The sequence below is a fragment of the Mus caroli genome, chromosome 13 (genome assembly GCF_900094665.2).
Source record: "Mus caroli chromosome 13, CAROLI_EIJ_v1.1, whole genome shotgun sequence".
Classification (NCBI taxonomy): Eukaryota; Metazoa; Chordata; class Mammalia; order Rodentia; family Muridae; genus Mus; species Mus caroli.
The window spans coordinates 14,530,865-14,546,023 of NC_034582.1; the positions used below are offsets into that span (position 1 = coordinate 14,530,865).

A 15,159-nucleotide genomic window follows, 5' to 3' on the forward strand; every position below is an offset into this window, starting at 1 on the left:
TGATGCTTATCAACTGTGCCCCACAGAATCCAGGAACTGTGGCCCCAACTTTCTGGGTCAAAGTAATTTCCTGTTTGTTGACTTCATTTAGACATTAAATGTATTAAGTGTTGTCTGACTATCTTGGTGAAAGAGCAAGATCCAGTGTTTCAGTTCCCATGGGTTTCCAGTAATGCTGGCTCTTGGTAGAGGTGCTGAGATGGAACATGGGCAACACACATATTTTCAGCTTCCATCAGCTCTCACAATATACAGTGCATTGTCTATCTTCTTAGAGTCTAACTTGATTGACAGATCAATATAGTCAGACAACCCTCAGAAACCTATGTACTTTTGATCTGTTGTACCACAGAAGAAATTAAAGTTTGGACAATTGGAGCAAATAAGCAAAGACAAAAAAAAAATCCCTGTTTTTTGAACTAGACCATAAGGCCACATGTAGAAATGTAAGAACTGCAATTTTGGAAGTGAATGTTAGGATATTTGCAGCATGTTACAATGGAAGAAGAATCTTTAACTGGTAGTTGGAGTAGGAAAATCTTTCAGGATGCTGTCATCAAAAGATAACTGGAACCACATCATCCATTGGTGAACCCATACCCTTGCATGCTTCTCAAAGACAAGAGAGAACTTGTGAGAGGATAGCTAATCCTATGTGTAGGTCTCTACTGGTATTCTCAATCCTTTGCATATATCAGTTTGTTAAAGCTAAACCACCTGCATATTTATTCTTCTTTTCTTGTCAAATGTATCAGACTCAAAAAATAAGTGACACATTAATCAGTCCAGGCATTTATCCAGGCAAAGGTCCATGACAGATCAGGGTAGATTCAGCTAATGTGACTCTTTTTGCCTACTATTATAAACTGTTTCATTTCTGGGGGCATAAAATAATCAAATAATTTTTTCTGCTCCATAGAGGAGACATACCAAAGTGTAAGATATATTATTGATATTTTATTTTATTTATTGATATTATCACTGCATGTCAAAGCAATGCTCAGGATTTGAACAATTATGTGGTTTTATAAAATAAATATTATGCCAACAAATCCTAAATTAAATTTTTTCATATGAAACAACTCAGAATCCTTGGTGGGTTTGTTGTTGTTGTTGTTGTTGTTGTTTAACAATAGTGTATGTAGTAGTCTTCAGGAAGTAACATGACTTTGATTTCTATACCTACTTTTCATCTTAATTAATCTTCAAATTTACATCAACATGTTCATTCTTGCTCTTCCTTGTGTCAAGGGTGCATAGTTTGTTGGTTTATTTGAGGCATGTTTGGGGGAGTGGCAAGGAATTTGCAAGGTAGGCAAACACAGCAAAAATGTTTCATAGACATATAACATATGATTAAACCTAGGACATAAACATAGACATACGATTCATCCATTCTCACCTATCTCTACTTATAGAGTAATTATTTCTAAAGAAATAGGTGTTTTAAGTTCTATATATATTTTCATAATTTTACTTGTTCTTAAATAAGGTATTGTAGTTTTGCAAAAAAAATGATCAATAATGTAATCTTCTGTTGTTTAATAAGAGTTAATGACATCGTTGTAGACTACAATGCATAGGGCAAACATATCTGAACATTTAATGCAATGTATGACACAGCATTATAAATCTAACATTTCCAAAAATAGATAGAGAGGAAAGGTACATACGTAAAAATCAAAGCAGAGAAAGCTAGTTTTCTGCAAGATTGTGATCTATAGGAGGGCATTTAACTGCCATTGGTTCTTAAAAATGATGTTCATATAAATATAAAGATGGGAGCTATTCCACACAATGGGAAAATCAAAATGAAATTTAAAGTCAATTGTGTGTATCATGTTTAAAGTCATGTGTATACATATACAAATATGAATGACACCAAACAGCCTTATTACTATTAATGAATAGTAAATGAGTACAAAATATTTAAACTATTTTAATGATATTATTTGTCAAACAGAGATGCTCATAAGACCTACCCTGAACGTCTAGAAATATAAAAGAGTATACTTAAATAATACAAGATACTAAACTAATCATAAAGCTCTCAATACATATTGAAGTTAATACTGATTTAAAAGTACAGCTGCTCTGACATTTGCTCATGGAAAGTTCCATTCTTCAGAGAAAAATCTGATTTCTATAGCTGGTCTGTCATATGATTCATTCTTAAAGGGACTAGATGTACAAATTAGTTGATCACCCACCCCGAACTACTGACTTAGTGATACCCAACTGATTCAAAAAACCATATAAAGTATCCCGTGCTTCCACAGTTGGCATGTTAGGTAAAGTCAGCAACCCATTTCAAAGGCCAATTTGTCACTGTTAGACAATTAAGGTCAGTTGTTTGTGTTTCCTCGGGTCTGAAAATATAGCAAATCATGGAAGTTTAGACATGGAAAGAACATAGCAAGTATGTCTTCATAGCTCAGAACAGCTACTCTGCAGTGAGCTAGGGAAGGGGGGAAGGATGAGGAGACTGCACTCATGGTGCCCCACCCTGAGAAGAACAGCTGAAACTTACGCACTGTACTGATCTGAACAGCTTATGTTAGCCAGGAAACCCAGAACCGTTAATAACTACAGCAGACCATGAAGAACCCTGGCTCACAAGCCCTGCTTCCTTTATATCTTCCCTGGGAAGCCAAGCTGGCAGATGAGAATCCACTCCTGAAAGTAGTCATTTTCTTATGCCTCTTGACATGTGAGTTGCCACTGTCAGGTCCCTGTGCAGCTGAGAACGAAGTCCGTCCACATTGCTGTTTCTTCCCCTGCCAGTCATTCATGGGTGTTTTTCTCTTTTGCTTGCAGTTGGACATGGGAAGTTGGAGCAACCTGAAATATCAATTTCCAGAGCAAGAGATGAGACTGCACAAATATCCTGTAAAGTTTTCATCGAAAGCTTTAGAAGTGTAACCATACACTGGTACCGGCAGAAACCAAACCAAGGTTTAGAGTTTCTGTTATACGTCCTTGCAACCCCTACCCATGTTTCCTTAGGTAAGGAGTACAAGAAAATGGAGGCAAGTAAAAATTCTAGTGCTTCTACATCGACATTGACAATATATTCCTTGGAGGAAGAAGACGAAGCTATCTACTACTGTTCCTACGGCTAAAGCACGGCATCTGAGCTTCCAGAATAGCCTATACAAGAACCAGCCCCCCACCCCCGAACCTATGTCCCAAACCACATCCTTCTTAGCTTGGGCAACCACCTGCTGTTCAGTTGGGGGCACCATCTGAGCCTTGAACCACCTGAATCACTCCTTACAACACTTTCAGAACTTTCCATGCAACGACGTGGATTCTCCTATCCAAGTGAAGCCTCAGGGGCTATCTTGCTATCAAGGGCTGGTTAGCACTGTTTCCTGCTGAATGAGAACATCTGGGACAAATTCAACCAGGATGGCAGGCTCACTGCATGATTGGCTTCTTTTTTAGCTGTACAGAAGTTTCCCATAACTGAATTTATAAAGAAGGCAAGATAGAGTTGTGTCAAAAGAAGGGTGTAACTATTTCAGAGGTAATGAATTTCATTCAGGACCATCAGGGGCTTTCAGAGGTTGGAAAGTCTGGCAAATGTAAAAGTTTGATGCCCATTATCAGTATCCTAAGATCTTTCTGGGAAAAAAATGGCTATACGAGATAATCCTCTCCTTCCTGAAATGACAACAAAACAGAATCCTGCATGTGGGATGCAGCTCAGTGCCACTCAGGACAAAGTTGGGACAAAGTTTGATCTGCTCTGGGAAAGCTCTTGCACTCAGGACTGTAGAATTCTGTAAAAAACAAAGAAGAAAACCCTACATAAGAAGTTCAATGACTTGAAAAGAAAAATAACACCTGCTCCTTGCATCAACAGAAAAATTAACTATCACTCGTAAGTTGGAAAGCAAAAAAATAATTATTGACGACTCTTTTACATGTTTATTTTCTCACTTCTATTTGGATAATTGGGAACATTTAAAAGATAGGTGCTCAGATGCAACATTAAATGTAAAGATGTAAAAATTTAGGGTCCACCTTCTTTAACTCTAGTGAGGAAAAATTCTCCCTGTAGATATCTTTATAGTGCTCAAGTTAACTAATATAACATCTCACAGTTAAACATGCAGTTTAGCTACAGTCTCTGAACTATCTACAATATGCTTGCGCTCCATTCCTTCCCTCTAAGGATCAGGTCGAATGATTAAATAGAGGTGTCACTGAACGTTGAATGAGAGAACACTTAGGTGCACTTTGCACCTCCCAGGGACAGACTCAGCACCCTGGTGCTACAGTCTGTACATAATGGCTTCTGAACATCGTACTCTACCATGGGAACAAGCAGAGTGTCCAAATCTCAGTGGATATTGCTTCTCACCTAATGTGTGCATAGGCACAACTGTAAGGAGACTGTGGAAAACAGTCTATAAGGATAAGGACCTATCTAGAAAGAAGTGGACAAAAGGCTTGAACTGAGCTTCGTATACTCTTTGAGCTAAGGGTTTGATGTTCATGATTTCACTCGATTCTCAAGAGAACAGTACAAAGTGCCTCAGCCTGAACTTTAGGATAAATAAAGCCTGGGATGGAAACTTGATGAATGTGGAAGTGATGCAGAAGAGACAAGGGGGGTACCTTATCTGTGGATCTAAAGTGACAAAATTACATGTGGTTGTTAAGCAGTCTTTAAAGAACTGTTAACAAAATGGAAAAAGCTAACTACTTTGTAGTAGTGGATGGAAGGGACCTTTAAGGTCAAAAGAAGAATACAGGGAGAAACCGCTTGTATTAGTGAATGTGTGTGTCCATTCAGGCTGCTCAAATAGGGAAGTGCACACTGATCCTATCTCTCCTGTATCCCCCTCCTTTCTCCCTCCCTTCTCATTCTAGCCTCATTATAAAGACCCTAGTAGCTTAAAATGCCCTCTCCAAACGTATATTGCCAGAGATAGAAGACAGAGAAGCCAAAACTTGGTAAATGTCTCAACCTTGTGTCCTTGGTGGGTCTCTAGCTTTTGCCTGGAGGCCTCCAAGGGCTTACTGGGACAAGTAACCTTGGAGCCTTGTGTGTTCGATTAAAAAGCCTGCTACAACATATTTATTAGGACTGTGTTGGCTACAGAGATGATTTATATTATAAGCTTTGAGATAAATGAACATATTTACTGACAAAAGTGATTAAATAGAAAATGATTGTGAAAAAATAGGTGATTTAAAACATTCCTGGTGCTGCCATAGAGTTTACACATGCCAACGAAAGGCTTCTGTGACATAAACTGTTAATGTACATGCAATAGATCTAACATGCTGATGTATGTATTTAGCACTGAAATTATTTATATAATATAATAAAGAAGAAGTTGCAGTGAGCAGCCGAGGTGAGGAGTTGTAAATGATGCTCAGGTGGCCTAAGGCAGTTATTACTTGGCACTTAAAAAACAATACATTTGTTGCAGCTAAGTCCATAGCTCATTTGGTAGAATGCTTACCCAGTGCAAGGTCCTGGACTCCCTCCATGGCCTTACATAAAACAGGCATGATGGTTTCTGTACCTATTATAATCCCAGCACTTGGAATGCATCAAACCTGTCACAGGTAAATAAATACAATAGATTTATCTTTTGCTCCCAGTGATTGCTAACTGATGAATGATACTTATGATGGTTATCTTAATTTGTTTATCCATGTGCCACCGTTTTCTTAATGGCTCTTTGTTATACTTGCAAGCTTTTCATATTAGTTGTTTGGGTAAATTACCTCACCTATCTTTGACCCACTCTCTTAACTTCAAAAGGATAAGATCATAAAATTAACTTGAAGGAACTGTGGCAAGGACCATTTTAAATAATAGACAGTATTTTTACAAGTGGGTAGGCCTTGCGTTTGACTAATGTTCACCAGCTGGGACTGATCACATGGTGATATTGCATATCAGAAAATGTAATTGTTATTATTTTGATTCATATTCTGAGTCCTTGGCCTCAGCAGCATGTGATTTCCAGAACCTTGCTGGGCAAGCAAAAAAAAAAAAAAAAAAAAAAATTCAATTCTTAGTCTAGTGTTCCTGAGTTTAAAGCTCCTTTCCCAAGGCCCTCTGGGATACTTACAGTCTGAGTCACAGAAGTCTTGGTGCCAGGCTGTTCACGGAATGAACCAGCCCACAGCTCAGGACAACTAGAAGCTGAACCTATTTGCAGCTGGCCTGGTATCTTCTTTGACTCCTTGATAGAAATAGTAGATTGCTATGTATTTTCTCTGTACTTAAATGCACAGAAACTTTCTATACAATGTAGTGTGCTACCCACATATAAATGTATATATTTTTTACATTCTTTGGAAAATTGTTTAGAAAATCAGTGCAAATTTTCAGGAGCTACCTTATTTCCTAGAAAACAAGTTCCCTTCACTAACTTGAGGTTTTTATTCAGTTAATCCACAGAAAATTAGTTTTGCTTTGGGCACAAAATGTCCTCTTATCAACAGCTTCATAGTGCTAATGGGAAACAGCAGAAATGAATTGGAGGTGAGTGGAAACAACATCATTTATATTGTGACTTCCTCATACCCCAAGCAGGCTGTGGACCCCCAACTACACTCCCTGGCAAGGCAGACTGGTGACATTTTCAGAAGAGAGGTTGTGTTACAGCCAGCTCATGTCCCTCATCAGGTTTGATATTTTCCCAAGGAGTAGAGAACTAGGTAATCTTCCATGATGGTCTCTCTAGCTAGGTCTGGCTCTGGATTCATGATAGGAACCTGATCATGTTACTATGCTGCCCAGCACCACTGTTGATGGTGCAAAGCTGAGTAGCTTATCTTCTCCTTCTGTGCTTTGTAGTGATCACTATCAATCATGTACTCATTGGTAATAAGGAGGAATCAGCCCAATAGAGCCACTCTAATGTGCCCATTTAATGGTAACATTCAAAAGTAGAATGAGAAAGGCATCTCCTTTGTCTAGATTACCTAGAAGACAATGTTGATCATAACTAAGCAAGTTCTCCCCATGCCTCAGACCAGTGCTCAAAAATACCAGATAATATACCAGGGTAATAATGAGGAGTGAACAGCTCCCACGATGCATACTTAAAAAAAAATTTCACTCCTTTTTCCTCTCCTCCCCTTTCCTCCCCTCCCCTCTTTTCCTCTCCTCCCATCTCTTCTCCACCTCACCCCTCTTTTCTCTATTTATGACTCTCTTTCACACCTTCTTCCTTTCTCCCTTTCTCTCTTGTCTGTCTGTCCCCCTCTCATGCATTATTAAGTCTGTTTGCATTTTAGGAGCAACCCAATAAAGAATGTTAATCTTTTTAACAAGACAATCATTTCTGACCAGAAAGGACCAAGAATTCTCTCTCATAAGTGCAACTTAAAAATGTCCACCTAAAGCTGAAATCACTATTTACAGGGTTTGAGAAGAGCAGGGAGTGACCACTCCACATGTGCAGTATTTCCAAACTTCGATGATACATACAATGGAGGCATGCTAACGGGACAAGAAACTGCTTATCTAAACTGACAGTTCATAAACATCTTTCACAGGGACAAAGGGGACATTTGTTGATAACTGAGTTAGGTAAACCAATTTCCACAGGAAGCCATGGCAAAACACCGTGCCCTGCTCTTCAGTCTGCAGAAACTCACTTCCTCTTCCTGTACCCATCTCTAATTTAGTCTGGTCCTGGGTAAATTTTATATTCAGTGCCTCTCCTGGACAAGGGCTGCAGGATGGAGTTTCTGCTACAAGTCTTCACACTGGCCTCCCTCGGGATTCGTAAGTGCATGGCCTTCATTCAGGGGAATCGAGGATACAGGAAAAAGAGCCAGTTACGTCACACCACACTCACAGGGAGGAGGGTCACACAAAAACCCAGACAGTGGTTTGAATTGGACACCAAATGTATATTTTTTTTAAATGAAATTCAAAACTCACAATTTTGAAAGCTTTTCAAAGTTTTAGTTTTGGTTAATCTTTCAGATTCAGAGGGAAGCAGTCTCACGTCACCTCTGGGATCATATATCATCAAGAGAAAAGGAAATACAGCATTTCTCAAATGTCAAATAAAAACAGGTGTTCAGAAGCCCGATGCATACATACACTGGTACCAAGAGAAGCCAGGCCAGCGTCTCCAAAGAATGCTATGTAGTTCTTCAAAAGAAAACATTGTCTATGAGAAAGATTTTAGTGACGAAAGATATGAGGCAAGGACATGGCAGAGTGATTTGTCTTCAGTCCTCACCATACACCAAGTGACAGAAGAGGACACGGGAACATATTACTGTGCATGCTGGGATACACTCTATCAAGATACTGCACTGTTAACAAACAAAAACCCTCCACAGGACACTCACCTGCACAGAGACCTAGGTCCCCCCTTTATACCTCCCAGTAAAACTAGACCACTGTTACTCAGCAGGAACAAGCCATCCAGGCTGATCCTACCTGTGCACACAATTCCTTCCCCCTTCTCACTCCCCAGAGAGATATGACTAAGATTACTGAGCATTCTTATGCTGCATCTGTGCTCTGAGCTTGAGTTCACCAGAAGTCCAGGGGTCCAGTGCACTGTCTCCTTCACTAAGAGCTCATAACCTCTTCTCTCCCCATCCCTAGGACATCTCTCACCAGTGTTCCTGATGGTCTCTGTTTCCCTACCCATAGAAAAATTCCTTAGAAAGGGGCCTGAGTACAGTGCTCAAGAAAGCTTGTGGGCTTCACGACTAAGCAAGTGAATAAAAGATGGAAGGCCCAAAGCATTTTGAAAGAGATAGGCCTGCATTCCATTTCCTTCAGGACCACTCACTGAGGAGGGTAAGCAGAGATTCTCAGCTCAGAGCCACAGTAACTAACTCTAAGTGCCCAAGAAGCTAAGGACTTCCTGAATCTCCTTTGGTGGTTTGCAATGTTGTAATTAACCAATCTGTCTTTCACATTGTAACACTATCACTTCAGTGAGCTATCATGCCTGGTTCTCCCAATATCAATAAAGCAAAGCTTTAATTCTTAAAGTTTAATTATGAATGGTTCAAAGAAATGATGTTTTTCCTCAACAGGATTTCATTCACAACAGCAGATTATAACATCTTTCATTACACCCCTTGTTATTATAAAGTAATCAAGTCAAAAGAGACTACTAGAGTATCAATTGTGCACACACTTAAGACAGTGGAGAATCTCACTCACTACTATAGAGTGGTAATCCTTTTCTTCCATGTCCATGAGATCATTCAGTTACCCACACTACAAAAAAAAAAAATGAAAATGGCTTTAAACTTATGGAGTGAAAAAGATGTCAAGGAGAGGTCTCACTGAAATGACACTTAAGGGAAACAGGGAGTTTGTGGGGACAGCTCCTAGAGGGATGGGGTGGGGGTTGTGGGGATATCTCCCAGAGGGAATGGTATCTGTTGCTGTAGTGAGTGCCTTGATGAATGTCATCTTCTGGTACCTGGTAGTTCTTTGTACCAGAAAGGTCATAAATGACCCAGAGGCACAGCTTATTGGGCAGGACCATTAACAGCTCAGAAATAAGTCTTGCCTTCCTCCCCTGGCCCTTTGCCACAGAGCTAGGGCTTCATATTAATCCACTGTAGCTTACATCCCATTCACTGTCTCTGGTGCTCACTCCAGCAGCCACTAAAATGTCAACCCCTTGGCTTTTTCTTCTGTCTTTGACCTGTGTTTGTAAGTTAATTTTGCTTCTTTTTTCCCTTTCGTTATTTTTGTGTACTGAGATAACTGGGAATAAAAATGATTGGAAAAATCTCTGATTTCTCTTCCTTGCTTTCCAGATGGAGACTCCTGGATATCTCAGGATCAGCTCTCCTTTACCCGAAGACCAAACAAGACGGTGCACATAAGTTGCAAGCTCTCTGGGGTCCCCCTTCAGAACACCATTGTGCACTGGTACCAACTGAAAGAAGGGGAGCCCCTGAGACGAATCTTCTATGGCTCAGTCAAAACTTACAAACAAGACAAGTCCCACTCCCGCTTGGAAATTGATGAGAAGGATGATGGTACCTTTTACCTGATAATCAACAATGTTGTCACATCGGATGAAGCCACGTACTACTGTGCCTGCTGGGATCTCACAGTGTCTCAGCATCTGGAGGAACCTGTAAGAAAACCATCCTATCCCCTTGGGTGCCCTCAGTCCTGAACCCACCAAGGGCCCTCAGTGCTCTCATTCATAGGACCACAGCTGTTGGGACTGGGTGGGACCTGAGGACTCAGTTGGTTCAAGGATGTCAATGCAAATGAGGAAGCTGGAGCCCAGAAAAGCCAAGTGACTTGTCCTAAGCCAGTTATCTAGAGAGGTAGCTACAGCCCTGTTTCCATCTCCATTCACTTCCTTTTCCTGCCTTTCTTAGAGTCAGTCCTAAGATAAACCTCTTTTAGCAAAACTGCATTTAATTCAAAGGGACACTGGGACAAATATGCTTGGCTTCCCTATGCCGTTAGACTCCCAATGTAGCTGCCTGATACAACCCAAGTATGACTCTGCCACACAGCTGAAAGGGAGATGGGAATAGACGAAAGATGAATTCCTCCATTCTCATCTCCATGCTAGTCTCCCGTGTCTACCTATCCATCTTCAGTCCTGCAACTTTCTCTTGGTTCTGAAGTCTCAACATCTGGAAGACCTTCTGTGGCACAAGTGGAGTGTGAGGGGAACAGAGAATAGCTTCTTCATGAGTATATTTTCTATTTATATTTCTTTGTCAGTTCCAGAGGGACCCTTAGTACAAGGCCTACATTTCCTACTCTACACTGTGAAACCATAGACTTCTCTTACCTGGTGCCGTGGGCTTGTTACAGAGATGTAGACGGTTTCTGTCCAACACTTGTGAGTCAATGTCGTGTTACCAGAGAATGAGAACAGCAGCAGCCAGACCTGTGCACATGTGCTCTAGGCAGATGCTCCTTTGCAGATGTCTCAGCAGCAGTCAAGGCAACGGATGCCAGTTCCAGTCTGGCTCCAATGTCGAAATATTTCTTCTCGAGCCCTTGTTTTTCATGTCCTCTATGGCAAGGATGTGGATGTGTTGTGGAGAGGACAATGTGACTTTATGTTTTTGTTTGTTTGTTGTTTTAACTCATACATGTTTTGTCTCCTCTAGTGAAAAAACAAATAAGGACATTTGACTCTGCTTTTTAAAATACTCATTTCATTTTTATTTACATTTGTATGTCTGTATGTTTGTTTGCTGTGCATATATATATATATATATATATATATATATATATACTTTTTTCCTGCATGATCAGTAAAGACTTCTAATCACTGAGGCATCTCTCCAGCCTTGACCCAACTCCTCCGAACTTTCCTATAATGTGGGATTTGAAAAGTGACAGGACCCTGAGAACTGTGGTTTCACCTGTTAGAAAGTCAACCACAGCTAGGCCAAAGTCTGACATGCTCGAACCTGTGGTGGCACGTAAGATAAAGTCATGACTCAAAGCTCTGCATGTCCAGTGAGACATCTGCAAGTCTCCTCTAACCATGGCCTCCTTAGGTATACACTGCCTACTAACAAACAGCCACGACAGCGATAACCACATAAGCCTGGTTCAGATAGTAAAGATAAAAAGTCTTTTTACCGTGGATGCTGTGGTACAATTGTACAATTGGAAAAAAAGGAAATCAAGGAACATATTTGTGTGGACACTCAAGTTCCTCAAGATGCAGTTCTTGTGGATTCTCTTCTTAGGTATTTCCTGTGTCTGCCCACCCTTTAACTTTCTTTTTGTCTATAATATGAGCAACAGACCACTTAAATCCATGAATAGTGAGAATTCATATGGCATACACCCACCATTCTAAGTAAATAGAGTTTACTTTCAATCATTATAGAAATTGCTGATTCTACAGACAACTAGCAGAACTGTCACTAAAAATTAAGGAAATGCTTAAAATAATTTTTAGAAGAAACACATGAAGTACCATGCACCTTAATCCTTGGTCTTCATAAATTTTAAAGAGTTTACAAATTTTTTCTCAACGATATTTTTCATTTAAATTTATTCTTTAACTGATATATGCAATCCAAATCTGTAAATATCCAGGTAGTTGTACTTTTTTAAAAATCATACAAAATATTTTTAATCATACAGAGTATAATATTAAAATCAAGATGAACATATCCATTTTCAACCCTTTATTATTTCTTCATGATATAAAACTCAAGCCTCATTTCTTTTTTTAAAAACACACATTTTTATTGTCTATGACCACTCTAATGTTTGCTTGAGCCACTCTAACATTGCTTTTATAGCTAATGTATTTGCCAGCCCTCTATTTCTTGATTACTATGGCAGTCCATGTGATTTGAATAGACAGCACTCAGTATTGCAGATGCAGATCCTCTGATAGCCACCAGGCATAAGCCCAGAGCTGGCTCAACCCACACCAGCCTTCCCATTCCACCAGTATAGTGTCAAGCAATCGAATGAACAGGCTCTGCAGTCTTTAGTCTGGAACTCAAATCCCAACTCACTTGAAACCTCCAATTCTCTGTTCTACATGACTTCGCTTGGTCATAAAAAGGTATAGATGCAGCTGAAAGGTAAATGTATGGATGATGGTTCATGACAGATTTCCTATGGATTTTCTTCCTGTTCACTACCAAGAGCCTAGAATCCAGACCAGTCATCCTAGATCACAGAGAAAGGAATTTTATAGCTTAGCTGAGTATAGACTTGAACAGAAATGCATATCACACATTCTTATTCAGAATAGACAAATATTTGCCAAAAAAAGAGCCATGGACTCCATATGGTGTTTGCTTGTAAGAATTCCATATATCAAAAGTTTCTATAAAACTTGAAGTGGTATTTTACATGTTCAGTATGAACAAAGCCCTCACTCACTAGACAATAAAAATGCAAAAAGAGCAGTGGTAAAATCACTAAGGGGAAGCCCCAGCTGTGATAGTTAACACCCTGTCCTCTTCTGGACAAGTCCTCTTGGGCAAGTATATGAAAAAATGAACCAAGAAAATACCTATGGCCTGCTCCTCTACACAGGAACACGTCTGCTATTATATAAGTGACATAACAGGTGGGGTTGCAAAAGACAGGCTGAGAATGTGAAGTACTTACCTCTTGAACATGTCAGATATTATGTTTATTTTTCTTGAGATGATGTTATACTCATTTGTTTTCTTATTGGAAATCTCTGCAAATTATTCAGATACAATTGTACTAAAATTGATAATTTCCAGAAAATAACCCAATGTAAAAAAAAAAAGTTACTATTGTGTTTTAAGAAGGCAACCAAACCTTGAAGTATGATATTACTATAATCAAAAAACAAATTTCCCTGAGTATTCTCGACTATGAAAGTTGTTATTTTCAAACTTGAAAAAGTAATATAAAGTTTTACATAGCCACAGTAAAACTTGAGTTTTGGGCTGGTGAGATGGCTCAGTGGGTAAGAGCACCTGACTGCTCTTCCAAAGGTCTGGAGTTCAATTCCTAGCAACCACATGGTGGCTCACAACCATCCGTAACAAGATCTGACTCCCTCTTCTGGAGTGTCTGAAGACAACTACAGTGTACTTACATATAATAATAATAAAAAAAACTTGAGTTTTATGATGCATTTGATCCTTATTTATATATTTATTTATTCAGTCCTTTCTTTGAATTAGGATTTTAGTTGTTTTCATTAGCCATCTTAAGAGCTGGATAAATGATGAATGAGTGTGTGTGTGTGTGTGTCTGTGTGTCTGTGTGTCTCTGTGTGTGTCTGTATGTATGTATGTATATGTGTGTGTATGTAATAAAGCAAGAGGAGAAGGAAAAATACTGATGTACCATGTCTAAGACATTTTTGTGCTTTATTAAAATGCAAATCAAACTGGCAAGATGGGTCAGGAGTTGAAGAATCTTGCTACCAAGCCTGTTGATCTGAGTTCAATCTTTAGGATCCACAGACTGACTAGCAAGAGTTGTCTTTTGAGATCTACATGAATGCATACACACACACACACACACACACACACACACACACACACACTAACTAAACAACTATAAAAATATTAAAATGATCTGTGTCTCAAGTTTCCCATCATTGGTAAGAGAAACCATTTCTGAGCACTACCTATATTGGAGTGTGTATTCTTGAAACATCCTTTTATTTAAACCTCACTAAGTCCTGCAATATGTATCTCATCACTTTGGATGGGGACACTTGATCTTTGAGAACTGAGTGCATTCAAGGCCGTATCACCTAGAATGGAAGCACTCTATCTGATGCTCTGCTTTAGGACTGAATGCTTCTTGCCCATCAATTTCAATGTTCTGAGGAAATCATCTGACATTTTACATGAAGACCTTCTTCAAAGTCTGCTGAGCCTCTCATCTCAGCATTCAGACCAGCCACTTGCTAATCCTCACAGCTGGGAGCAATGCCTCCTACTGACTCTGACTCCTTGCTATCACTTCCAAAGTGTGTCCTCCCTACTCCAGCATTTATACTCTGGGGCAGCTATGCCACTTTCTCCATAGAGCCTCCAGTAACTCCTGCTTGACTTTTCTTTTAGAAACATTCATTTGACAACACTGTAAACTATGATATCATACTACACTGAACTTCTTTTTTTTTTCTTTTTCCAATTTTTATTAGGTATTTTCTTCATTTACATTTCCAATGCTATCCCGAAAGTCCCCTATACCCTCCCCCCCACTCCCCTACCCACCCACTCCCACTTCTTGGCCCTGGTGTTCCCCTGTACTGGGGCATATAAAGTTTGCAAGACCAAGGGACTAGGCCATCTTCTGCTACATATGCAACTAGAGACATGAGCTCTGGGGATACTGGTTAGTTCATATTGTTGTTCCTCCTATAGGGTTGTAGACCCCTTTAGCTCCTTGGGTACTTTCTCTAGCTCCTCCATTGGGGGCCCTGTGATCCATCCAATAGCTGGCTGTGATCATCCACTTCTGTGTTTGCCAGTCACTGGCATATCCTCACAAGAGACAGCTAGCTATATCAGGGTCCATTCATGAAAACCTTGCTGGCATATGCAATAGTGTCTGTGTTTGGTGGCTGATTATGGGATGGATCCCCAGGTGGGGCAGTCTCTGGATAGTCCATCCTTTCATCAGAACTTCTTCTTCTTCTTCTTTTTTTTTTTTTTGTGGGGGATATTTCTTTTTCTTTT

The 15,159-nt window shown here is 39.7% G+C and overlaps 1 gene segment (V, D, J or C); it reads left to right on the plus strand.

Annotated features, from left to right (window-relative positions):
- Nucleotides 1–2,598: 2,598 nt before the first annotated feature.
- The window catches only part of LOC110308350, a 31,730-nt gene continuing 19,169 nt past the window's right edge, over nt 2,599–15,159 (plus strand). Inside the window, 2 exon segments of the C gene segment in view lie at nt 2,599–2,710; nt 2,818–3,116. Of these exon segments, the coding sequence occupies nt 2,599–2,710; nt 2,818–3,116 (411 nt within the window).